Consider the following 26,666-nt stretch of genomic DNA (forward strand, 5'->3'; position numbering starts at 1 on the left):
TATACATACCATAAAATAAATGCACGAGTAGCTACTGCACAGCGTAGTTTAACAAGATTTGAATTAATAGCGTACTTAAATCGAGGTGTAATAAATACAAATATATAACAACTCCTCGGTACGTTTCCAAGCAAAAATATATCATTAGCATCATCGTATGACATCCATCCACATGTTAAACGCCCGCGAATTATCAGATAACTCAAAAGGCATAACAACCAGCAATTTGAAGATCTCACGAGCGCGTGAAATGGAGATATTAACGCAATTTACGATGCCTAACAACCGCCAGTAAACTATAACATCTAGGCTATATCAATAAAAGCTATTAACATCGATCAAGGTAAGTATCTGTCCTGGGGTATTACTTCAAATTAACTTAAACGCGCCGGCCTGCAGTGCGGTAATGATAGTCTCCAGACGCCCCAAGCGCGAACCTGACTAGGGAATGATAAAAATGGCTGGTAGTCGCAAAACGCCTATCAGAAATAATCACCGATTCGCATTCTTAGTTGGTAATGTTTTAAGTATTTCACGTTGGATGAAAGTTGTGAAGACTTGCATGTTATCTTTGCATTAAAGAAAATCTGCTGGAACGACTCTATACGATATGATTTGTTGTTTAAAATTTACCGATATATACTATTTTATTTTTAAGAATTATAAATAAAATTATTATCACTCAGGTAAATTGAAAGTATCTTGAATATGTCTTTCGTTTGGACAAATACTAATTAAAAAATAGTTGATTCATATGGCACAAATTTTGAATAATTTTTTTCGATCAATTTTGTTTCATCGAGTTGAAAATTCTTAAGAAATCACTTAAAACTGTTACATGAGGCTCCATTTTAATTACTATAACATTAATTAAAAAAATACTATGATTAATATAATATCATTTTTTTAAAGATAATTAACGCTCTTTGAACTCAGCTGGTAAAAGAAAACAGCTTGTTTGACTGGAGCTAGTAAAGAATAACTGGTACTATTTATAAAACGACTTACATTTATAATTATAAGTCAAAGTAAATGATATAACTTACCATAGGAATGTTTACGTATTAAAGGTTAAGTATTAATTACCAATTTGCATAATTAATGATATTCACACTAAGCTTAATTAAAAATTCATCGAACTGTAATCGTAATGTCTGAAGTCTCTTAATGTTAGGCCCTCGTCAGTCGTCACACGATAAAGCAATCTGACATATATGTATTTATTAATTTATTATAAATTGACTAGCAGTGCCCACGACATCGTGCGCATTTGAATTTAACAAATTACTTATTAAAATTAGTCTCAGTTACTCCTTATTACATCTGTCTATTATACAAGCTATCTGCTTATGAAAATCTCGTCAAATATATTACAGTCTTTCCAGAGGTTAGCCGGAATTAAGTCGGTTATTTTAAGATTACTAACAGACACTAAAATATAATATATGTAGATAAGCTAAGCTCGCGTGTTAAGTTGTTCAAGCAGGTGTTAGCTAAAAAGTAACTTGTGTACTATTTCAAACTATAATCTATCTTTTTGACAATTTTCATTCAAATCCAAACGTTCGCATTTATAATATTAGTAAGATAATTGATTTTTTCGTTATAGTTTTTCTTCCAGAACATCAATATGTAACTACTACCATCACTAAAAATCTACAACAATTACTAGTGGAACTGGACTACTAACATTTCTTTTAAACTAATACTAAGTCAACCAAAAATCTGTCAGGAGAACTTGCAGTGACTAGAGAGTAGACTTTTCTTTTTTGAACAAAACAACAATGATTTTCAAATTAAAAGGCCGCTGATATTCATTAACAAACCATACGTCTAATATAGCCTTTCGTAACATTTTAGGCAAATTCAAAATATACGAGGAGGGTGTGCGAAGAACCTGAGCACAGCGCAAATGGAAACGTTTCGTCAATGTTGAAAAACCATTTAATTTTTGGTAGAACGATATTTGCACCTGAATGCTTGTAGTGTTTAAGACGGACGTGACTTTTTGATATTTGCAATTCTACTTACAATACTCAGTTTAGTATAAACATCAAAACTAGTTATTATGAGTCTGAAATAGCTTTAATACTGAGACTATTTTAATTGAATTTTGGCTGAATTGATATTTGAACTTTGGTATAAAATTGAGATGAATTTAAGAAGAGAAGAGAAGACGGGAATTCAACTTAATGCACAATATAGCTGAGCTATTATTATTAGTATTCATATTTATATTAAGAATATAAATATGAAATATATTTGAATAGCCAAGGTACTATTATTCTAGGGCGATATTGTTTTGAGACATACGTTTAATGGCTAGAGTGCCAGTGTTCCACTTTAATTTTAGATACAACATTGATTCACGGAAGCACATGTTGGTAAATATCATCAATGTATATCCTATAGAGGTTATATTATTATAATAGGTCCTACGAAGCATGGAATTAGTACTTGTTGACTTCCAGGCAGGATATATTACACACATATATAATGTATTTAACTAACATGACTGTATTTTTAAATTATAAAAGTTTCTTGCCAGTTCTTCTCGGTAGAAACTTTCCGAACCGGTGATAGCTTCACTTAATATTGTTAAATGAATTCAAAAGTGCTTGTAAAAGCCTACTTGAATAATGTATATTTTGAGTTAATTCGATTTGAATTATGTATAAGATTATTTTAAATTCGTATGTTTAGAAGATAAAATACATGCATGCATTTTAGGGCGCATGTAGTTGCAGCAGTTCATTCAATAAAGAATGACATTAAAACAGGAACAAAATTAATACTGAGCTTCTACAGTAAATAATTATACATAAAATGGGAGCATTAGAACACAGCAATAAGAACATATAAATATCCTATTGCTGATCTAAGGTCTCTTGAACTCTTTAAAGAGATTTGAATCTCCTACCTACACATGTTTAAAATTATCATCTGACACATGCAGTTTCCATATAAGTTAAACAAATGAAAACTCATTGTTGCTTAATCATATGCAGTGGCGGTGCAGTGTACCAGGACCCCGGAGATCAGGCCGGCCGGGATCAAACCTAAGCTTTGAAATGTGCGAGCCAGCCAACACCCGAAGATAGCACCACAAACCCTACCCACAATTTTTTTTTCCTATCTCTAATTTTGGAGGGCAATATCAGTTAAAGAGGGGATAGCAAGAGTGGATGAGAGCAATTAATTTCCTATGCACTTCTAGCTACGCTACTTAATGTGTTCCGTTTGAACGATTTATCTAATTATCGCGTTGAAGTGTGAGTAATTCTATGCAAAAAGTCATTGATATCAAACTAAAACAAAAACAATCTATTATACCAATGTTTTCTAAATTTTCATCTTCAAAACACTCTGTTAAATAGCCAGCTATCACGAGAACGGCGATATCTCGCTCATCTGTTTAAATTCTCGTCATCTGAATTGTCCGTAGTTTGTATGTCAGCCGTCTAGATATTTGTCACTAAAATGTCAAACTATTTTTATAGACATACTAGTAGTCGCCCGCGGTTTCGTTATTGTTTTAGGGGGTTGATTGTCATGTGTCAGAAAAATAAAGTAACCTATGTTCTTTCTTGGACTTCAAGTTTGCTTCACACCAAATTTTATGAAATTCTGTTCAGCGGTTTGGTAGTGAAAGACTGACAGACAGACAGACAGAGGTACTTTCACATAATATTAATGTAACATAAAACGTGTGATATTGTCAGGTTACTTAATTAGGAACGAATAGAATTCTGCGACCGTTTTTATGTGTTATTTAATATATAAAATAATAATAAGAATAACCTAGTATTACAATTACTATGTGCAATTTACAAATTTTCAATCACTGAAAACGCAAGATAAGCAATCTGTGTCAGCTATACCATAGCCTACAAATGGACTCACAAACAAATTGATACCTTTTCCCTCAGTTATAAAACAATCTGACACTATTTAAAAAATCATTTATTTTTATTTTATGGAATAGGTAGGCAGACGAGCATATGGGCCACCTAATGGTAAGTGGTCACCATCACCCATGGACAATGTAAGAAATATTAACTATTCTTTACATCGTCAATGCGCCACCCACCTTGGGAACTAAGATGCTATGTCCCTTGTGCCTGTAGTTACACTGGCTCACTCACCGTTCAAACCGGAACACAACAATACCAAGTAAAGTTGCTTAGCGGCAGAATACCTGATGAGTGGGTGGTACCTACCCAGGCGGGCTTGCACTGGATCAACAATAAAGTCAGCCAGCGCATGATTTTTGATTTCATGATTTCCGAGGCTCGGAAGCGTAACACCGATAAGTTCATTACTCGGGGAATTTTCGGAAAAACTCTTGAAATATTATTTCAATAATTTAATAGTTGTGCTTTGTGCAAGTTTGTCTGTACCATACTCATTACATCACATATTCTACGAAATAAATAACAATTCTTAGATTTGTCTTGTTCTGGTTAAAATATAACATCTAAGTTATTAAAATTGGTTGCACATTTGGGGATAGTAAATACTCCTAAAAGAGGCAATATTAAGGCTTATTGTTAGCCATTTACTTTTTGTCAATCTACTTGATCATGATAAGTATAATTTAGTTCATAAAATGCTTACGTATTTAATTTTAAATTGTATTTTTCTTCTATATATATATATATCAGATTCTTGCTGTTAGCTATCTTATTCCTACACGCTCCCGACTTCGGTCCTTGTCGGCATCTATCAGTCTCGCTATTATGAAAGCGTATTACTCATCGGTGATTCTGATAGTCCTATTCCCTTTAGCCATATTTTTTTAAAACTGATTCGGACACATTAAAGTTCTAATAAGTGGTCCACCCTTCTAGAGTCATTACATGATCCTTTCAAGCATCCAGGGCCAGGAATTCGATTTATTCTCGATATTGTTAAAATCGACCATGTCACTATGTGGTGTTTCGATTAACAGTGTTAGTTGGACAAGGTATAATGTTTTAAGCAGATTTTCTCTGTTAAGTCGAGAAATTTATCACATCACAAGTTCAATTTTCTCCGTTCAACATAATAATTTTATACTTTTTAAAGTCAAACAAATTACACTCCCTTATATTCTGCGTCGGTAGCGGCACCCAACGCATATCTGCGTCTCTCTCACTAATTGGTTACTCGGGCCTCTGAATCCAATTAGAATGGCGCGAAACGGGCCTTCCTGAATTTATTATGCAGCTCTTGTTTAGTTTGCTGGCCACTTTAATTGAAACCTAGTGCGTAAATCGTCTGACCAGCTAATAATTAGCTTTAAAACATTTTAATTTATTGTATCTGGAGTGTTAGTAATTATAGCAATTGCCTAGAATATAACTAGAATTAAAATTTAATTTTAATATTTCCAAAACCAAACTTCACAAATTGTATTTAAAGTAGAATATATGATATGGAAAAAGGAAGGAAAATATTTTATGTATGATGTACTTGAGCCAAAATAATTAAAAATATCTTCTTGTAAATAGAGATCATCAATGTATTGTTCAAGTAATAAAAATTTCTAAATAATTGTAAATTTTAAAGCTTATAGTGCCATCTATCATTCAATAGACTCATCATATGGGTAATCCTGGCATAACCTATAAGCGCCATCTATTGGTCAGTAGAAATTATAATCATCTAGAATACATAAAAAAAATGTGTTTAATTAATTTAATATATGTGATTGCCAAACTAAAACTAAAGTCATAATAATTAAAACCAAATATTTCCAATATTTAAATCAATCTTTACTTAAAGACTAATATTTTTTACCAATACAATGCATATTATCCGCCATTGTCAGACACGAAATACCCTATTTAAAAAAAGAAAAAATAATGACATATGTTAGTGTCAAAGCCTTGTTTATTTTCAAGTTTCTAGTTTCGACTTTCTAGTCACATTTCAATTCCTTCAACGTTCGGAACTTACAAGCAATCTACAACTTTATGAATAAAAAATCTTAAATTTGCACAGTTGCAATTAATTAGTTTAAGCATCTTTGCCTATTCTTCTTTAATACAGCTATCACGAAATAGCAAATATGTAATAAATATATTTTTTAAACTTTAATGTGATGTTACAAGAAATAATTATCGATAATCATTATTATTCTTAATTTCTTGTGTGTTTCAGGAGTTTCGTAGACCTTGCGACTTTGGCAATGCACCGACGACATGAGATGGAAGTCAGAATCAATGTTTTTGTTGATAAATGTGACCATGCGATACAAAATATAAAAAATCTAAAATTGCAGGTATTTTGAAAAACTTAATTTTATGTTAATAAAGTACTTGTTAATAAGCGAAAATCAGTAAATACTAAGTACTTATCAAGGTTTGAAATAATTAAAAGTATATATTTCGTATTTTAGGCTCAAGGCTTTGTAGGAACCCTTAACTGTGAGCCTGCAGAACTAAAAGATCGGTTTCTAAGCTGTATGAAACAGTTAGACGAATACACATATCTCCTAACAGACTTTAATCTTGCCATTAGTAAACTTGGTAAGTTGTTTAAGTATTTGAATATTTTTTTTTGCTATAGTAACTATTTCAATAAAAAAATTCCAACAACCTAAGTATCACTAAACACTTAAAATTAACAATACGATATAGGTAACGTTCAAAGTAACATTGAATGAAAGATGATAAAACAACTATTTGTTTACATCCATGTATGTAATATATCATCATCATCATCATCAGCCCGTACCTTCCACTGCTGGACATAGGCCTCTCCAAGTGCACGCCACTGTGGTCTTTCTCTTTATGTAACATATAAGTTTATATATACTTTTTATCAGATTATTCTTAATCTCTTCTGAATCATGTATGAGTACAGAATAATATTTATTAATACAGATATAGATTGAACTGACTCACACAAGTGTAATCATTCTGACTAGAAATTTATTCCACTTCTTAAATCAAATTAAACACTAACATTTTTTGATTTGATACAAAAACAGTAAAATATCAAATTGACCTATTAAGTAATTAATACGTATTATTATTGAATATGAAATATAAGTTAGGTAACATAATTAATCGACTATACACATATTTTATGAGCATTATTATGAGACTATTAGTATCAGTAAATATGAATTAGTAACATTAATGTCATAATTATATAGAAATAAACATTCAAAAAGTTTCTTTCAAAATTATTTTCATCATATAGAATGGTGGCAAGAAAGCTAGCAGTCAAGTCAAGGTCCCAATCAAATCGATAGCCCTTGTGTTACCAGTGGAGACAATTTAAGATGTTGGTTAATATTTATTATACATATATATACAGTAATATTTCTTATTATATATATTTATTTTTGGTTAATTTACACTTATATAAAGCTTATGTACAGACACTACATAATTTTTTATCTAACACATTCATTTTTTCTCACCCCAATGTATCTGAATTTAAAAAGATTCCTTGTTTCGAAAAGTTTATCTTCACTTTCTAATCTAGTTATGCTTATTGTTTGTAACATTATTATTGTACACTAGAAGAATAACAGCATAATTTGGTGCAAAAGCTCATCAGTTAAGCCAATTAAGTTAAAAAGATTTGTTTCATTACAGATACAACGACTACTAGCAATTACACCCCGGTACATGATGTCCCAAACCCTGCTCAATTACCTCAACCACCTGTCGGAACATTTAATTTAATAGATGCATTGAGTGAACCAACACCTTCAACGTCTAAGGATCACACAGTACCATGTTGTAATCAATACCCGTCAGAAAAACCGCATCGTATGAAAATACCAAAGGAGGATCAGCTTTTGATAGCGTTCTCAAGTTCATCATGTTCATCGGAAAGTGTTCCAATGACCAAAAGTGAGAAGGAAGTGCAATGTCAAATAACAGAAGAAACAAAGAGACTCACTTTGGATGGTAGGATGGTTCCATCTTTTTATTCCAATTCCTTTCTTACAATAGGTGTAATAAAAGTCAAGGCCAGCTAACTTTATGAGACTTCCAATGAGTGTTATGTAATTGCTGATACATTTATTTATTTATTATGCCACACTGTATAAATATCATTACAGGATTGTGTCCCAATTCGATATTACAGCACTTTAAAAAAACAAATTTAAAATATCTATCTATCCATTTTATATTATTAAATATATAATATTAAATTGTATATGATATATTCCAAGCAGCAATTATTGTGAGTTCACTCAGGCTGCAACAAAACAAATCCACTCTGTCTGCTATCACATTGAGAGTATGTAACATGCTCGTCAGTTGTGCTTCCTTGAGCAACTTGGTTCGCCCGGTGGGCACCGCTAGCAACGACGGTCGATGTCGCCGTCACACATATCTATCTGGGGCGCACAGACTCAACTGGCTAAGGACATCAGCGTTATATACTATACCTCTCAAAACCTTAAAAACATATATTACGAGAGCTAGCTCTCTCCTTACCCTTAGTTCATTGTATGCTAATATACCTAAGACAAATAAAGCTGGGTATATCAATGGGTACATAGTCTGGTATTGATTTATTTTACTGTAAGCATCAGCTAAGAAAGGATTTTGAGGGATACCAATGTTAGACTAACTTGGGAGCTATTTAGTATTAATTAAAATAATAATGCGCGACTCTGCCCGCCCGCTAGGGAGTAGGTTCTTTGAGTTATAAAAAAGCATATCCTTCCAGAGGGCTCAATATTGTTTCAAACAAAATTTCATCAAACTTGTTTTAAAAGTTAAGCCATGACAGCAGAGTTACTTTTATATTTTGTAATATTAGCATTGGTAAAATATAATCACATAATATGCATCAGGATTCATTCTTAGGTGCCTTTTATCATTCAATTACACTTTTTGTAATTCTGTATTTTTTCTTTTTAGACTCAGGCCCAGCTTTTGATGACTGCAAGCTGCCAGCACAGAGCTTACTCCAAATTGATCATGTGTATTCAGCAACAATCATGCATGTGGATGGTGTATCGTTCTGGGTTATAGCCGATGATGTTGATGATGTGTGCAAGTAAGTGAAAAAAATGCTATCTAGATATTGAAGGATGAGCTGTAACCAACAGTTCATTAGCCAATTTGTTGACTAGCGACCTGCCCTGGCTTTGCACAGTCGCAATGCTGATACTAAACATACTACACAATTTGTTTATTTACGACGTCACATTAGATACTAAAATTGTCACTGTTACTTTACTATATTGTCCATGTATTATATACAAAAACCTCTCTCTCGAATCGCTCTATCTATTAAAAAAAACCGCATCAAATCCGTTGAGATTTTTAAGGTGATAAGTATACATAGGGACAGACAGCGGTAAGCGACTTTGTTTTATGCTATGTATAGATGTTACATATATAAATAATGAAATATGAGACAACATCACATACATTACTCTGATCCCAATGTAAGTAGCTAAAGCACTTGTGTTATGGAAAATCAGAAGTAACGACGGTACCACAAACACCTAGACTCAAGGCAAAATAGAAAAATAATGATAATCTACATTGACTCGGCCGAAAATCGAACCCGGGACGTCGGAGTGACGTACCCATGAAAACCGGTGTACACACCACTCGACCACGGAGGTCGTCAAATACTATATGATACTGTTAATTAATTAATAGGTTTTAAATTACTTGCATAAATGGAACATGATGGTAATGCAGAAATAGTTTTGGGTAACTAAACCTAGTTCTGCATTACCATCAAGTGGTCTTATAGTTAAACAACCAGTTTGGACAGCGAAGGAATTTGTCGTATCTCCACGATTTGAGAATATGCCCAATGCTTGGTGTGCTCAGCAAGACGACACAGCACACGGTCTCTCTTCGACAAACCAAACGATTTATTATTATTAAATACTTAATTATGGAAGCCACTCCCGTCACTACTACAATACTACTACTACGAGCATATGGGCCACCTGATGGTAAGTGGTCACCATCACCCATAGACAATGACGCTGTAAGAAATATTAACTATTTCTTACATCGTCAATGTGCCACCAACCTTGGGAACTAATATGTCATGTCCCTTGTGCCTGTAGTTACACTGGCTGTTATTTGTTAGAAAAGCTGGGGAGTGGGTGGTACCTATTATATATGTATTATAATATTGCCCCTACTTACTTACTACAGTTGCGATAGTGATTTGAAAAATATTTTGTAAGCGCTTTTAATATGGTTATTAATCTTACTACTCCACTAGTAACCGATTTTTTTAAGTACATCTATCCAGTACCCTGAGTACCTTCGACACCATTGCCAAAGTTTACCAAGAATACTAATGAACATTAATAATTTTATTTCACGTCCTGGAGCCTTCTGACATTTATATACATTTCGCTATAGTAATATTTGTTTATTTCAGACTGATGATACAAATGACGAGCTATTACAAGGAGAACACGATAGAGATGAACCTCGACGAACTGATGGCGCTTACGTACTGCACGTACTACGCGCACGACAGCGACTGCTACTACCGGGGGCTCTTTATAAGACTCAGTGACGTAAGATGTATTCGTGCACACACCTTATATAGCCCAGCTCTTTTTAAGTTTAAGTTAAACTTAATCATCATCAGCCTGTAATTACCCACTGCTGGGCTTAAGTCTCCTTTTCCTTGGAGATAAAGGATTGCAGCATATTCCACCACTGCTCCAATGCGGCTTGGTGATGGAATTAGTCTCATGCAGGTTTCTTCACGATGTTTGCCTTCATCGCCGAACATGAGGTTAATTACGGGTACAAATTAAGCACATAAAAACTCGTGGTGCTTGCCTGGGTTTGAAAGATGAACGTGTGTCTAACGACTGGATCATATCGTCTCAAACTTACTGGATAATTTAATTCATTTGCTTCATTTAGTGTTTATTATTCATCTCTTTGTCGGTGAATGAAAACATTGTGAGGAAACCTACACCTTTACGAATATTTGCCAAAATATGTTAAATTACCACACAGAGCTGCGTGTAGGTATCAACGAATCAATCCTAAAAGGAAGAGTCCTTACCCTAGCCAATTAATGAAATCAATAAAGATGAAACAGTAATGTCTGGTACCAGGAGGACATGAGTATAGCGGAGGTGTTCCTGGTGGACACGGGCGAGACGAGGACCGCCCCCATCTCCACGATACAGCCGCTGGCGCCGCGGTTCTGCACGAAGCCACCCTTCGCGCGCTGCTGCCATCTGGCGGGGGTTTGTGTTATATTATCATTGTTGTGATTATTCCTGGCCACTTACACCGAAAGTAATCTCAGTGCTACTACTCGATTACCTTATTATATTTTATTGGATGTAGCATTGGTTTTACACCAGCTATGTTGTGTTCCGGTTTGAAGGGTGAGTGAGCCAGTGTAACTACAGGCACACGGGAGATAACATCTTAGTTCCCAAGATTAGTGGCACATTGACGATGTAAGGAATAGTTAATATTTCTTACAGCTTCATTGTCTATAGGTGATGGTGACCACTTACCATCAGGTGGCCCATATGCTCGTCCGCCAACCTATACCATAAAATAAAATAAAAATAAAAAAATTAAACTACGTCATTTTATTCATTACCTGTCTTTGAGTGAAGGGGATCTTGTCCAGTCGCGCTCCTCACTAGTGTCTTAAACAGCGCAAGCCCACCCCGTAAGCCGTCCTCATTGTCGTCTCACAAAGGACACAAGGCTTGACCATGTCCATGACTCCAGGGTAACTCTCTATCTTTTAAACCCCGGGTGTCCAGGCTGTTGGAAGGCCGAATTGCCCCCTTTGTGGTCTCCATCGAGTGGGACCTTCAATTACCGTTCCTGCTCTACTTTATTTTCTAGACCATAACGAAAAAAACTACGCCATCGAATCCTAAAGCATCGCTGCCACCATTACTCACAGGAAAAAGTTTTTTCAAGCTTGTAGACCAATCTTAAGCTAGAACTAATATTGTGTTAACAGGTGGATCTTCTGGGCTACCGGAGCAAAGAATTGTTGGAGAAACAGGAGATGTACATAAAAGACTTCATGGGAAAACCGTGCAGTATCAAAATAGATGACAAGTATGTTATACAGGTTGATTATAAAAAAAAAACCTCATCATCAAAACTTGAGAATTATGAAGGTCTTTTAGAAGTGCCTGAACTTTATATTATAGAGGACAGAGTAATCTCTTCCCAATTTTCACATAAGAATTAATGAATTCTAATCCAAGGTCAATTATTACAAGGGTTTAAACGAGCGTCACTAAGTTATTGTGTGTTTGTAATTCATGTCTTTGTCAGTGAAAGAAAACATTGTGTGAGACCTACAAGTGTCAGTTTATACCCTGCTGTATATCTACCAATCCGCACTTCTAACAAAGCAGTATAAAAAGCAAAGTAACAGCTTACAATGTCTCACTGCTGATCAAAGACTTTCCCTTTTTGAGACTTATTCCACTAAGCCGGTGGGTATGTGGCAAAGTCTCATACAACATGTGTAGTACTTACAATTTTCACCTTCAGCGCCGAATTTAAGATGAATTATAAATACATTTTTAGCTTTTGAATTTGATGTTGGAAGAGGCTTTGACTTAACCCAAAATCAACGGTTATGTTTTACGTCGTGACCTTGAATTGTAAACTGCAAATCTTTTTAAAATGAAAGAAGCATGTTTAGGAGATGTTATTTTTCATATACTCGCTAACAACAACAGCCTGTAAATTCCCACTGCTGGGCTAAAGGCCTCCTCTACCTTTGATGAGAAGGGTTGGAACATATTCCACCACGCTGTTCCAATGCGGGTTGGTGGAATACACATGTGGCAGAATTTCTATAAAATTTGTTACATGCAGGTTTCCTCACGATTTTTTATACTCGCTAATGGAGTTATAATTTTATAATTGTTTTCAGTTCATCGGAATCCCTGGACGTGTATGTGATCATGCCTTCGGGCGAGACGCTCAATGACCTGTTAATTGAAGAAGGACTCGCGTTAAAAAGTAAATATGACTTGTTATTATTATTAATAATAACTTTACTAGAAACCATAAATTGTTTTTTTTTATGTTATAATTTGGCGGACCAGCATATGGGCCACCTGATGGTATGTGGGCACCATCACCCATAGACAATGACGCTGTAAGAAATATTGACTATCCCTTACATCGTCAATGTACCACCAACCTTGGGAACTAAGATGGTATGTCACTTGTGCCTGTAGTTACACTGGCTCACTCATCCTTCAAACCGAAACACAACAATACCGAGTACTGTTATTTGGCGGTAGAATAACTGATGAGTGGGTGGTACCTACCCAGACGGGCTTGCACAAAGCCCTACCACCAAGAATAGTTGGTATTGTTACTTGGAATTGTTTACTTAAATAACGTTCAATGTTATACAAAAGAATCACACTCTAATTAAATGCGTTTTATATATTTTCATAAGATTTAAAGTGAAAAATATTCGTTCTAAAGTGATAACGTGTATCATATACACACTACATATGTACGTCGTTTTTCTAATTAAATTAGCAGCTGTTGACGTCGAACGTTCGAGCGTCAGGCCAATGAGGAATCAACATTATAGTATCCTTCTGCAAATATATTAAAAAAAAATAGTAATTAGCACGTTTGCAGTACAAACACTCATGCTTGGAAAATCATTTGATTTCATGGACGAAAGAAGCCTCTATTCATGTGTATAGTTCTTGACAAACTGACATATTTCGATCGTTGTTGAAACATTTGGCAAAATAATAATAATAAATAAATAAATATGAGACAACATCACATACATTACTCTGATCCCAATGTAAGAGCTGAAACACTTGTGTTATGGACATCAGAAGTAACGACGGTACCACAAACACCCAGACCCGAGACAACATAAAAAAACTAATGGTAATCTACGTCGACTCGGGAATCGAACCCGGGACCTCAGAGTGGCGTACCCATGAAAACCGGTGTACACACCACTCGACCATGGAGGTCATCAAAAGCAATTATTTTGCACTTTTATAGCATAAAATGTTAGATACTCCAATAAAAGCCATTATTTACAGTTGACAAATCAAACGTCTCGACCGAGGGCTCAGCGGCAGCTAGGGGTCTGTCTGAATTACAAGATGAAAACTTCGACATCACGCAGTGTCCAGAATATGATGACCCATTGGTAGCAGTCACGGTAGGGTAACACAATTATGATTACATTATTGATATTAAAATAGAACATGTTTAAATACGAATCGTATTAAAAGAAAATCGAATGAAAAATCCTTTGAAAGTTTTCGATAGTAATAAAAACGCGTATGAATTTTTCCAATTCATTTGAATCTATATCTATTAATCTTTTTGTCTATCTAATGCCATTGATAGGAAAGTACTAAGAATAATTTACTGCCAAATAAGAATTTCGTATTATTGTCTGAAGGATGAGTAAGGATCTAAGGTTCCACGGTTGGTGGGATTGGCGATGTAAGGAATGGCTAACACTTCTGAGGTTGCCAATAACTTTAAGCAGTGGTGACGAGTGACTTTAATTAATAATATAATATTTTTGTATACGGGCCTATCGATGTAAAAGTAGCAGTATCTACCCTGGCCCCTTGGGCTGTTGTCGTACCCACTCCTAACATAAGTGATAAGCTTAAAAAGGAGAGATAAATGGGGATATATTAGTAATTTCTTTATTAATTGGGAATTTTTAGTAATATTTTTTTTTAAAAGTAGGTACATTACATTGACTTTTAGGGAATATTAAGCATATAGGGCATATTAAGCATATGTCTTATAAAAATATAGTTAAAACAAAATATATTCCACAGTACAGTAACGGTGATTTTATTCAAGAGAAATCTAGACATGCGGTAGCGTGTCAGCCAAGTTCAGGTAACGTTGTAAGGTATCTTGGATATATCTCTATTACAATATTTCAGGGCTACCACAATCGAGACGAAATGGACATCTGCAAACATTACAAGGGCGGGCCGGAGAAGACTTGTTTTAAAGGAGCGCGCTGTACTAAGAGACACGTCTTGAAACATCCAGGTAGACAAATAATATCTAAAGAGCTCACAGGAAATTGATATATAAACAGTTATAATTTCAAAGCATCAAGTCTAAATGATGATTATGTTTCATTGAAATTGTGAACTTTTCTGGATAATACTCAACTTTAACGTTTGGTATCATAGGCGTCATCAAATTTATCTTAAATTAATAAAACAGAAGACTGCACTCAGTCCACGGGAATTGGCGTTGTTATGTATATGTCACCGTAAGATTACAAAATAGGCTATTTGACAATGCGAAAAAAAAATTGTGAATTATTGTAATCGGTGTATATTATGAGTTTAAAAATGGTTATTTACTAACGAAACTTGAAAATAATACTTAATTTATTCAAAAATCAATTAATAAAAATGCATTTTTTCAAACATTTGTCACATGACACAAAACGCTCCTGATTGGCCGGGCTTGTGATGAATTCACTTTCTTGTAAACCTTGCTTTTCTACTATATGTACCATAGATTAAAATACAGCAAAGTGACGTCATAGACCCCATTGCAGCGCCATATTGTCCAAGTAGCGTTTTCGCGCGTTATTTAAATATGGAATTTTGAATGTGATATTTTTCGGCAAATATGTACTACAAATAAAAAATCAACTTTTACTGGGTTCCTTAACCTCTACTTAATAATATAGAATGGATTTTAAAAACCAGTCAAATAGCCTATTCGTTAGATTACATACTGTCTCGTCAGATTGTAAACTGTCGAAATATCGTGAACTGTGAAATATGATTGCAATTTAACGCATTATTATTCGCTATATTGTAATCTAACGAAGAAATATATATCATAACATAATTTACAATGCTATGGTGACATATAAAAACTATATACATAACGATAATAAATATCATAATCGTGAGGAAGATGGTTTGTTTGTGTGTCCAGAGGGCTGGACGCTGGACCAAGTGCCGGTGGTTGCGAAGTGCAAGCCGCTGCCGCTGCCGGCGCCCGGCACGTGGCTGCGTGTCAGCGTCACGCACGTCGCGCACTTCAACCGCTTCTACGTGCACTTCCTGACCGACAAGAAATCTGGTACGTTGCAGTCATTCACTCATTCACTCGCTCATCTCCATTACAATAATATGACCTTGAACGTGAATGGGTTTTATCTAAACAGAATGGAAAATTAAAAATAACGTGATCTTCACGTCTGCAAATCAAAGATTCAGAGTGACCTTGATACCTAAGATAACATAACTCCAAACATGCTTTGATATGACAATAACTGATTTTAAAATTAAAACAGCTATTTGAATAATTGTATATGCGAGTAGGCTTTACAAAAAAAAATTAAATCTGCTTTCGAAACTTTTTTCTTAACAAGAAAGGAACTTACAGACTGTAATGCTTTTGTGAAGAAAGCTGTTTTGTTTAGAAATTGTTATGAAGACGACCTCCGTGGTCGAGTGGTGTGTACACCGGTTTTCATGGGTACGCCACTCCGAGGTCCTGGGTTCGATTTCCGGCTGAGTCGGTGTAGATTATCATTAGTTTTCTATGTTGTCTTGGGTCTGGGTGTTTGTGGTACCGTCGTTACTTCTGATTTCCATAACACAAGTGCTTTAGCTATTTACATTGGGATCAGAGTAATATATGTGATATTGTCTGATATTTATAAGAAAAAAATAAAAAATAAAAATTCTTATTACATAACACTTATTGTAGGAAATGAAACAGTTCCAAGCTTCGGAGTGGTCCTTCCGCCGACTAACTTGGAAGCTTTAATTCTTGACATGAACTCTCCGGCCACTAGGATGATGTATAAGCCTCTTAAGGTAAGAAATATATATACCACACCAAACTTGCGTTAGATTTATATAAATCTAATTACACTTATCATTACAGTCGTTTAGAACAATTTTTTTTATGTTTTCGGTTTTAGTTGATAAAAACATAAATTTGATTTTCATGTAAATAACAAAATCCATTGATCAATTTCTGGTTAGTTAATATTATAACAAAAACACAGGGTGCCCAACTGCCCGTCCTAATTCCATCCATCCATCATCCCATTTCCGTCCACTGCTGGACATAGGCCTCTCCCAGTGCACGCCACTGTGGTCTTTCTCCGGCTACTTGCATCCAGCTCTTGCCAGCCGTCTTGCGTAAGTCGTCACCCCACCGTGCCCGAGGACGTCCTACACTACGTTTGCCAAAACGCGGTCTCCACTCTAGAACACGTTTCCCCCAACGGTTGTCGGTTCTGCGGCAAATATGACCAGCCCACTGCCACTTCAGCTTACTAATCCGGTGGGCTATGTCGATGACTTTCGTTCTCTGGACCTAATTATAATTTAAATAATATATCTCTGGTCTCTATAGTAAAATGATATATTTTACAAATATGGAACTATGAACTAATTTATGTATTATGTATAGTACGACACAACTTAGATGTCGCATCGGCAAAATTCGTAAAACCGATCACATCCGAATCGAGAACGCTATCCCAAATTATCAAAATTTATTTCTCACGCGAATATGATCTGAATTTACACAAACGTAATAACTTGTAATATCATATGACCTAATATATTCGTCAATTTGACGCGTCAATTTACATGCACTTTCTTTGTCTGACGCTCGAATCTAAAGCGACGAATAGCGTCGAATGGCGCGATAGGGAACTATTTCTATTGGTTGTGTAAATCGGCAGTAATCGGTTTTATTTTCATTCCATTGCATTTTCCGATGCTACATCTAATTTGTGTCGTACTATATGTGATATGTTATCAATATATAATAGAGCAGTAAGACATGTATGGTACCACTCAGATGATCCCGGCGCCGGGCGAACTGGTGGCGGCGCTGTACCCGCTGGACGAGCAGTGGTACCGCGCGAGGGTCGTCTCCTCCACTCGCGCCGACCAGAACGTAGAGGTACGACTAATTCAGTGCTATAAACTTATAAAGTGTATGTGTATCCAATTGATTTGAAACATAGTGTCATAAAATGTATTCGAAACCTTTGGCAATGGTTTCGAAGGTACTCAAGGTACTTGATAGATGCACTTAAAAAAATCCGTTTGTTGTGGATTAGTAATATTAATAACCATATTACAAACGCCTAAAAATATTTTTCAAATCACTATCGGAACAGTGCTAAGTGAGTAGGGGTAATAGGACGATGTTACAATTTTAATTACTTGGTGGTAGGTCTTTGTGCAAGCCCGTCTGGGTAGGTAGCACCCACTCATCAGTTATTGTACCACCAAATAACGGTACTCAGTATTATTGTGTTCCGGTTTGAAGGGGAGTGAGCCAGTGTAACTACAGGCACAAGGGACATAACAACTTAGTTCCCAAAGTTGGTGGCACATTGATGATGTAAGGAATAGTTAATATTTCTTACAGCGTCATTGTCTATGGGTTATGCTGACCACTTACCCTCATGTGACCTATATGCTCGTCCGCCAACCTATACCCTAAAAAAAAAAAAAATTTTGCATTATTAATGATCCACGTGTTTCAACTACGAATGGAACAGATATATAATTTAGAATCAGATACGATTATTTGCTTCAGCTTTTGTTAACCAAAAGAGGCCCCTCCTTAATATAAATAATATAAGCTGCGCTTCAGCTTTTTCGTGTGAACCGAAAGAGACTCTTAATAAATAATATGAAGCAATCTGTCGGTGTGTTGCAGGTGATTTACATCGACTACGGCAACGTGGTGTGGGTGAAGGAGGACGCGGTCCGCGAGCTGGAGCCGCGCTTCTGGTCGCTGGAGGCGCAGGCGTCGCGCTGCGCGCTGGCGGGCGTGGCGGCGCGCTCGGCCGACTCGCGCCGCTGGGCCGCCGCCAAGGCCGCGCTCAGCGCGCTCATACAGGAGCGACGACTGCAGGCGCACGTCGTGTGAGTCGCCACTCGACTGGATTTTTCTTTGATCTTCTTTATTAACACCGGAGGGAGAACATACGTCACAAAGTTAGGCTTTAATGATTGATTGATATTAAAACAGGTCAAACACCTCCCATTAAGAATGCCTCGTTGTCATCATTTCTAATCATTGAAACTGCCCAAACATTGGAAAAAATACTACACTGTACGGAAAGAGACTTTATGAGGCCTATTTTTTTTGTTTTATCCATACGTGCCTATGCTATTGAGCTCTGCATACATTTGGAATTTTCCCTTCATTACTATCCAGTTCTGGAAACGATGGATGGATTGTGTGAAAGATGATATGGCTAGAAAGAATGTTACTTGTGAGATGACGTCTGACAGAGAAGTATGGAAAGAGAAGACATGCTGTTCCGGCCCCAAATAAAATTGGGATAAGGGCAGGAGAATGAATGATACTATCCAGTTCTTCGTCTTTTTAAAATATATATATCAGAAAAAAGCAATTGATGCAAAATAAAAAAAAATGTTTTTAGTAGTGACTTTATTATGACTTATGATGTAATTGTTAACAGGGCGCGAGATTATGATGAGATTACCGTGGAACTATTCGACGAAAACGGCTTTAGCATAGCTGAGCAACTAGCGGCCGGGGAGCTGGTGACCTTGACGGAATACTCAGTGGTCGACGACACGGATGTCAAACAGAAGCTAGTGTTGCCATAACTTGCAATTGTTAAACAATAAGCAACTTGTGATTTAGTTAAATAAGCTTAAAAGCTTAATTTTAAATATAAATTAATATTTGTTTATATTTTATCTGTACATGCTCTAACGTGGGTATTATATCGATTAGTATTTTTTTTTATTTCAAAAATATTTTTTTTAATATTCGTATAGTTAACAAAAAAAACTTCATTTTAATGTGCTTACAATTTAATTTCAAAATGTTTTATGCAAATACATGAAAAAATGAAAGAAAATATGAAAAAACGAAAATGTAATTGTTAACCATTTCTGTTATTTAATTTCTTTGTTTCGATATTCGAAATCCAATCCTAAAGGATGTCACAGAAAAGTATAATCAACCAATAAGGTTGTAATACAAATAATATTTTTAACGGTATAAAACATTAACTGTGATAGAATGATAAATGGTGATTGGTATAAAATATCTGTAAATATCGTTGCTGAAAGCATGGTATAAGACTGAGTTAAGTACATTTTATTAATTACTTATTTTTTGCTAGCTCTTACCTGCCTAGTTGCAAACAAGAGAGAATATCTACCCAATTCAAAAATTTATTAGCCTAAGATTATTAGCTTATCTACAGAAGGTTCCGTGCAATTAATCATAGTCTCAAACCAACACAAAAAAAAATAAAAGATATAAATAAGAAAACATGCCTATATTTTTTTATTTATATCTTTTAAAGAATTAAAACCTAAAAGTAGATTCTTTTCATCCATTTCGTATTAGCAGTCGAATTGGTCACTATGGTGTGTTGATAACACACTCATAGTGAATTCGTATTGGTAAGTGTAGTCTGCAAACGACACTAGGTTTTACTACAATAGTCGTACAAATGTTTGGAAGACCTCAGCTTGAAATATATAGCAAGAATGTGCGTGGCGAATCAACTTCCAAATTTTTTCTAGCTCTGATGCGAAATTGCATCTCACTTTTTTTTCAATCATAACTAATTTGTACAAAATGATCTAACATATTTTGTTTAAAAACCAAAGTGTTATATTAAGTTAAAAACATAAATAAGTGTTATTTTCTCTATTATACTTAAATGTTAATCCTAGCATTTAACAATAATTTTATATCATATATAAAATATAGTATTTTTCTCTAAGGATATAAATGTTTGTAAACAATTGTTATCTCTTTCTGTCATCATTGATTTGACATTCGTAAAAAGAAGACAGGAACCCTTAAGGAAGATTTATGGGTGAAGCTGTGTGCTTAGGAATTTTTTCTGTTATAATTTGTTTTAGTCGCTATTTTTGTTTTTATATTAAAATCTCATTTGGCAAAGCTTGATTGTAAATTTTGGGTTTAAATCAATGTTATACCATCTATACTCTGATATTAATTAATACCATCTCAATATCATTTACATTTTTATGTACCATATTATTATGTATGTATTAATAATAATATTAATAAAATTAAATATAACCTCATTCCTCGCATAGGCATTTATTTATAAGTTACTTTTAAACAGTGTTTTTTTTTTCTATGTGCTCTCTGTTTTTAAATGGTAATTAGCATTAAGGCAAAGGAATAGCCAATTGATCCAGATCAGTGAACCGTACTAAGGAGTGATTTAAATATATTCTTAGTTTATTCAAGTAATTTTTCTGTCTATTGTAATAAGAACTTAACACGCCAGAATATACACACAAAATATATATGAATAATTCGTTAAATTATACAATAATAAAGAGAACACATTTACATATTTATAAATATTATGGAGTTTTATTAGATTTTTTTCAACCTCTACGTGGAAAACCTATAATATTTATACAAATTGTGTTTCAAGTGTGCTAATTAATTACTATTATCAGCACGAGCAATAATTGAAAATAGCAGGTAACATTGGTAGTAAAATAATAACTACGAGGATTTGAATCGAATATCAAGTGCTAACCAGGCATGTTTTGAAGGAAATCTAGAAAAATTAAGTTACATAGTCGATTATTATAAATAAATCCGTCGCTGCACTTTTTACTGCACTGTACTTACTGATTTCCGTTTCGAATGCCTTTAGAAATAGTACGCTAAATAATCTGCACCAATATAAAAACTCGTAAAAAGGTCGCCGACCTGGCGTTTAATTTTTGCCTCGAATCATAATTACATGTTAAAACATTTATCAGAAATAATAGGTTGGGGAAAAAGTTTCTTCGTATTTTATATGAAAATTCAAAAAGTTTTTTTTATAGTTTATTTACATTTGACTAAAGTATGTAGGTGCCATTTTGTTCCATAACTTTTTGCCATCTTGTTGGTAGTGACATGATCCCATTGCTGTAAAAATTTTGGGGCTTCTGATCGAAAAACTGCGACAAGTGGTTTTGGCAGTCCTCTCGTGATGTTAACCTGACACTGCCTAAGGAATTCTGCAGAGACCGAAACAGATGAAAATCGGAAGGTGCAAGGTCAGGACTATACGGCGGATGCATTAATACCTCCCAGCCAAACACTCGTAATTTTTGTTGAGTGGCTAAAGATGTGTGAGGTCTAGCGTTGTCATGGTGAAAAACCACACCCCTTCTGTTGATCAATTCTGGCCGCTTTCTCTCAATTTCTTGCTTCAATCTCATCAATTGTTCGCAATACAGTTCTGAATCGATGGTCCTGCCGGGCGGTAACAGCTCATAGTGAATGATGCCCTTCCAATCCCACGATACACACAGCATTACCTTGTTGCGAGTTAATCCGGGTTTTGCCACAGTCTGTGAAGCTTGACCGGCCTTTGACCACGATCTTTTTCGCACGTTCTTGTCGTATGTGATCCACTTTTCATCACCAGTTATCAGCTTCTTCAAAAATGGTTCGGTTTCATTACGTCGTAATAAAGAATCACAAATGAGTACACGGTTCATTAGGTTTCTTTCAGTGAGTTCATGAGGCACCCATATATCGAGCTTTTTTGTGTACCCAGCTTTATTCAAATGAGTCAAAACCGTTTTGTGGTCAATTGCCAGTTCTTCAGCTACAACGTAACTACTAATATGCCGATCTTGCTCCACTTTTTCAAAAATGGCATCAATTTTGTCCGTAACAGGGCGACCAGAGCGAGATGCATCTTTGATATCAAAATTTCCGGCTTGAAAACGCTTAAACCAAATTTGCGCTACTCTCACAGATACTGCATTAGGTCCATAAACATCACAATTTTTTTTCGCGGCTTGAGTTGCATTTTTACCTTTTTTATAGTAAAATTTTAAAATGTATCGAATTTCTTCTTTAGATTCACTCATTTTAACAACAACAAAAACAAATGAAAATCACACAAATTCCTAATTTGAATTTGGAAGTGCCTTCTTTAAAATTAAAACTTTTTAATGATACCAAAACCAGCTAGAGATACAAATGGTATAGCCAAAGAGATTTTATTACAAGTTCATACATACTATATGCGAAAAGACTTTTTCCCCAACCTAATATAAAACTTGGTATTGTTCATGATCTTCCAAATGCTATTCTTATAAGCAATGTAAATTTTTTGTATAATGCCACATACATGGTTCTAAGTAAGTTTATTGTTTGTTATAATCTAACTGTAAATCTTGTTGTTTTTCTGGCAAGTGTTTTAACTATTTTGAATAATTACTACATAAACCATAAAATATGGCACTTACAGCTTATACTAATTAAATAAATAAAAAAAATATATTTTTAATACTTTTATTTAAAATAAGAAATACAATTTGTGAATACAAATACTTAATAAAATTTTATTAAACAATCCTCTTAGCCTCTCTTAAGGCACATTAAACTGATTGATAATAACTAAGACACTTACTTATTATAATTAAAAAAATGTTTATCACACAGTTTAACGCTAAATTATAGTATAGGAAAATATCAATAAAATATATTTGTAAAAAGATAAAATCCCAATAATTATTCATAAATAACTTCTTTAAGATACAATAAACTATTATTTAAGACATCAATATAAAGCAGAATTCTATTACAATTTTAAACAAACAATTTATATATGATTTGAGATTCATTTAATAACAAGATGATTCCTTTATAGTGATATCAACATTGAACACAGATGTTTAACAGTATGAGGAGCATTACAAACATCTCCAAGAATAATAGAAATATTGAATTATATTGGTCTGACATAAACAAACAATCTATGTAACTATTTGATTAAAATTGATTATTTACAATGTATCTACCATGATATAAATTTGTTTGATGACTAGATATAAGCCAATGCCAAGCCAAATACAGCATGCATAGCAATATTTTGGAAAAAAACATATCTTAAAACTAGCACACTTATGCCAATGATTATTTTAACATCCAATATTAGTTATCTGCAACAAACAACTTTGGTATTTCTGATTCTAGCCTAATAACTCTCACGGTTGACGTCAAGCGCCAATCATCGTATACTTGAGATTTCTTTGGAGAATATGAATCTGGAGGATTAAAGGTACTGTAGTATGATATTAATTCGTGAGACTGATCTCCGTCTAGATCTGCAATGACTAAAGATTTTTCTTGATACTCTAAATCAGGTTGACATGTCGGTAATGGTGTTCCGGCATCAATAGAACCACGAACACAAATTTGTACAATATCGGTTTGGCTCACATTTACATGGACATATGTTTGAAGGTTATCAAACGACACCAAAACAATCCTCTCCGAAATATCATGTGCTGTGAAATTTGGATATTTGATAAAAGATGAAATAGAAGCAACATTTATTGTTGGTCGGTAATAAAAGATATCATATGTATTCTTTGGGCTTTGGTTTTGTACATTGTATCTTACTTCATCAATCTTAAGTGCACCCTTTGCCAAGTGTGCACTGTTCCACTGTCATAATTTCAAGACAAAACCCCTAATAGAGTTTGCAAAGGCAAATGAACTCGGCTTCATAGCATATACGTGATTTGCAGAATACTCCCAACTTACATTAGTTGTTCCATTTTTCTCGAGCAATAATTTTAGATTAACTCTACATGAGTTAGGACAATCCCCGGAATTTTCAACAATAAGTTTCCCAGGCCCGTTTGTATATATTTCCCAATTATTTGCGCTGCTCATACTCTTTTTTAAACTTATGTTCACCCTCTTTGAAACCATGGATATGGGTACTGAATGGTTTGTTGACTGATCTAACTTTAATAGCTTTCTATATAGCCAGGGATATGTTATCTGCCGAACAGCTTCTGATGTTCCATTTTTGCAAAGATATGTGATACTATCAGACTCAGACAAGAGCTTGATCACCAGGCAATCATGAACAGTCATTGGATCTCCAATAATATTACCTGTTGCTCCAGATATTATTAATAGTGAATTATGATTGGCATTGGGGTACATGGTGGCGACAGTCAAAAGGTCATAGACCTTATCCTTATCCATATCTTTTATAACTATCGGAAAATCAATTGCTGCTATATCACTGAATATTTTGCCTTGTTTAAGAATATACCAATAGTATGTTCCTGACAAGGGGTTGAGAGCAGCAAGCAATCCCTCTGAACCTGACACAATGCAATCTTTCTGCTTATCGCGATTTACATCAATAAGATGACAGTCTATTTCAGTTGGTATTCTGGTTTCTCTTGTATACCAACCAACTTTACCGGTATTGCCTACTATCAATAAAACACCATTCACATTGTCATTATTGTTTTTTTCCTCTTTCATATGATTACCGCGATATATGAATATAAGATTTTTTGTATTAGGTATAGCTCCGTCTACGACTTGAACCGCTCCGGACAACTCTATTTCGTCGTAAGGAATCTCCCAGCTCGTAGTTTTATCTTGCCACTCATTGTTAATACAACTGCCGACGTCGGAGCACGGAATACCCCAAAGAAATATTATTATAGTAAAGACACAAACAAATATTGATGCGATAAATGCGCAGCGCCGTGAAAAAGACATTTTGTTTGACATATCGGATTGTAAGAAGCTTACATTATCCATTGTGCTTTCTACTGTTTTTTCATTTGAATTGTACTCATCCATATCACTCATACTGTAATTCTTTGACGATTGCAATCCACTATTGTAATCCAAATTATTACAGCTATCCGAAGCCTGGATGCGTACGGCATTTTCTAACTTCTGATCATCTTCAGATTCTGAATCCGACAGTAATTGCTTGAGAGGTGCATAGTTACCGCCATTACCATTTGCTGACATGGCTTGTAATGAATGGTTTAAAAAGAATGCCTTACATTTCTTAGTTTGAGAAAAATGTTTCAAAAATACTTAAGATATAAATAAAATCAATACCTATTCAATAACAAGTCACGCCGGCTGACATTTGGGACTTTGGTCTTTGTACTCTTTGTCTTCGACTCTTTGAATCTTTGATCATCAACCATAATCCATAGACAATTGAATGAATACATTCGATAACTAGTCTCAAAATACGATAATAATTATTTTTGCTACAATTGTTATTTTGTTACATCTATAAAAATATCGTTCTTTTGTTTGAAAATATATCACGTCAGTTGTACCATTATGCTCAGCGTTTTAAGGAAATTTTATTTAGCCAATATCATTTATAGCATAACAGCATACATACATATATAGCACGTGAGGCCATGTATGTTGATTTCATTGGTTTTGTAAAATGACTTTCAAACAATATCAGAAGCGTAACATATAATATAACTGGACAAGGATTTTTGCAACAAGATGAATTTCTGGCGAGCGGGACCGCAATTTCTTGTTTTATATATAAAATAAATTGTAATGAAATACAGAAGCACGCTTAGCAATTGTTATAATTATGAATGCAGTGGCAACAAAACAGTCACGTAACAGTTATATGATACATAAAGCTATTTTTTTTTATTTCCTCATTACTTTTTTTAAAAAAGTCAAACAAATCGATGTGGTTTTTTCGTTTAGTTACCATGTTTCAGTTTTTCTTTCGCTCCTTAAAGTAGAAATTAGATACCGGCATTAATATTAGTAATCTACTATTATATTATAAAAAAGTGAGAATTGTTTATTTGTATGAAGGTTTCAGCCATA

The 26,666-nt window shown here is 34.5% G+C and overlaps 2 protein-coding genes across 2 annotated transcripts; one reads left to right on the top strand and one right to left on the bottom strand.

The window, feature by feature from the left end:
- Window positions 1–5,861: 5,861 nt before the first annotated feature.
- LOC124530053 (maternal protein tudor-like) lies at window positions 5,862–19,740 on the top strand. The gene is made up of 16 exons (XM_047104039.1): window positions 5,862–6,054; window positions 6,145–6,265; window positions 6,383–6,512; window positions 7,593–7,910; window positions 8,877–9,015; window positions 10,375–10,516; window positions 11,072–11,206; window positions 11,950–12,050; window positions 12,883–12,971; window positions 14,036–14,157; window positions 14,909–15,020; window positions 15,933–16,079; window positions 16,713–16,822; window positions 17,823–17,927; window positions 18,696–18,904; window positions 19,468–19,740. Coding segments are annotated over exons 1-16 (2,133 nt in total). The 5' UTR covers window positions 5,862–6,052; the 3' UTR covers window positions 19,619–19,740.
- Window positions 19,741–23,304: 3,564 nt separating this feature from the next.
- LOC124529755 (protein FAM234A) lies at window positions 23,305–25,991 on the bottom strand. The gene has a single exon (XM_047103660.1). The coding sequence runs from the start codon at window positions 25,818–25,820 to the stop codon at window positions 24,480–24,482; it is 1,341 nt and encodes a 446-aa protein (XP_046959616.1). The 5' UTR covers window positions 25,821–25,991; the 3' UTR covers window positions 23,305–24,479.
- Window positions 25,992–26,666: the final 675 nt, after the last annotated feature.

Source organism: Vanessa cardui, chromosome 5 (assembly GCF_905220365.1).
Source record: "Vanessa cardui chromosome 5, ilVanCard2.1, whole genome shotgun sequence".
Taxonomy (NCBI): Eukaryota; Metazoa; Arthropoda; class Insecta; order Lepidoptera; family Nymphalidae; genus Vanessa; species Vanessa cardui.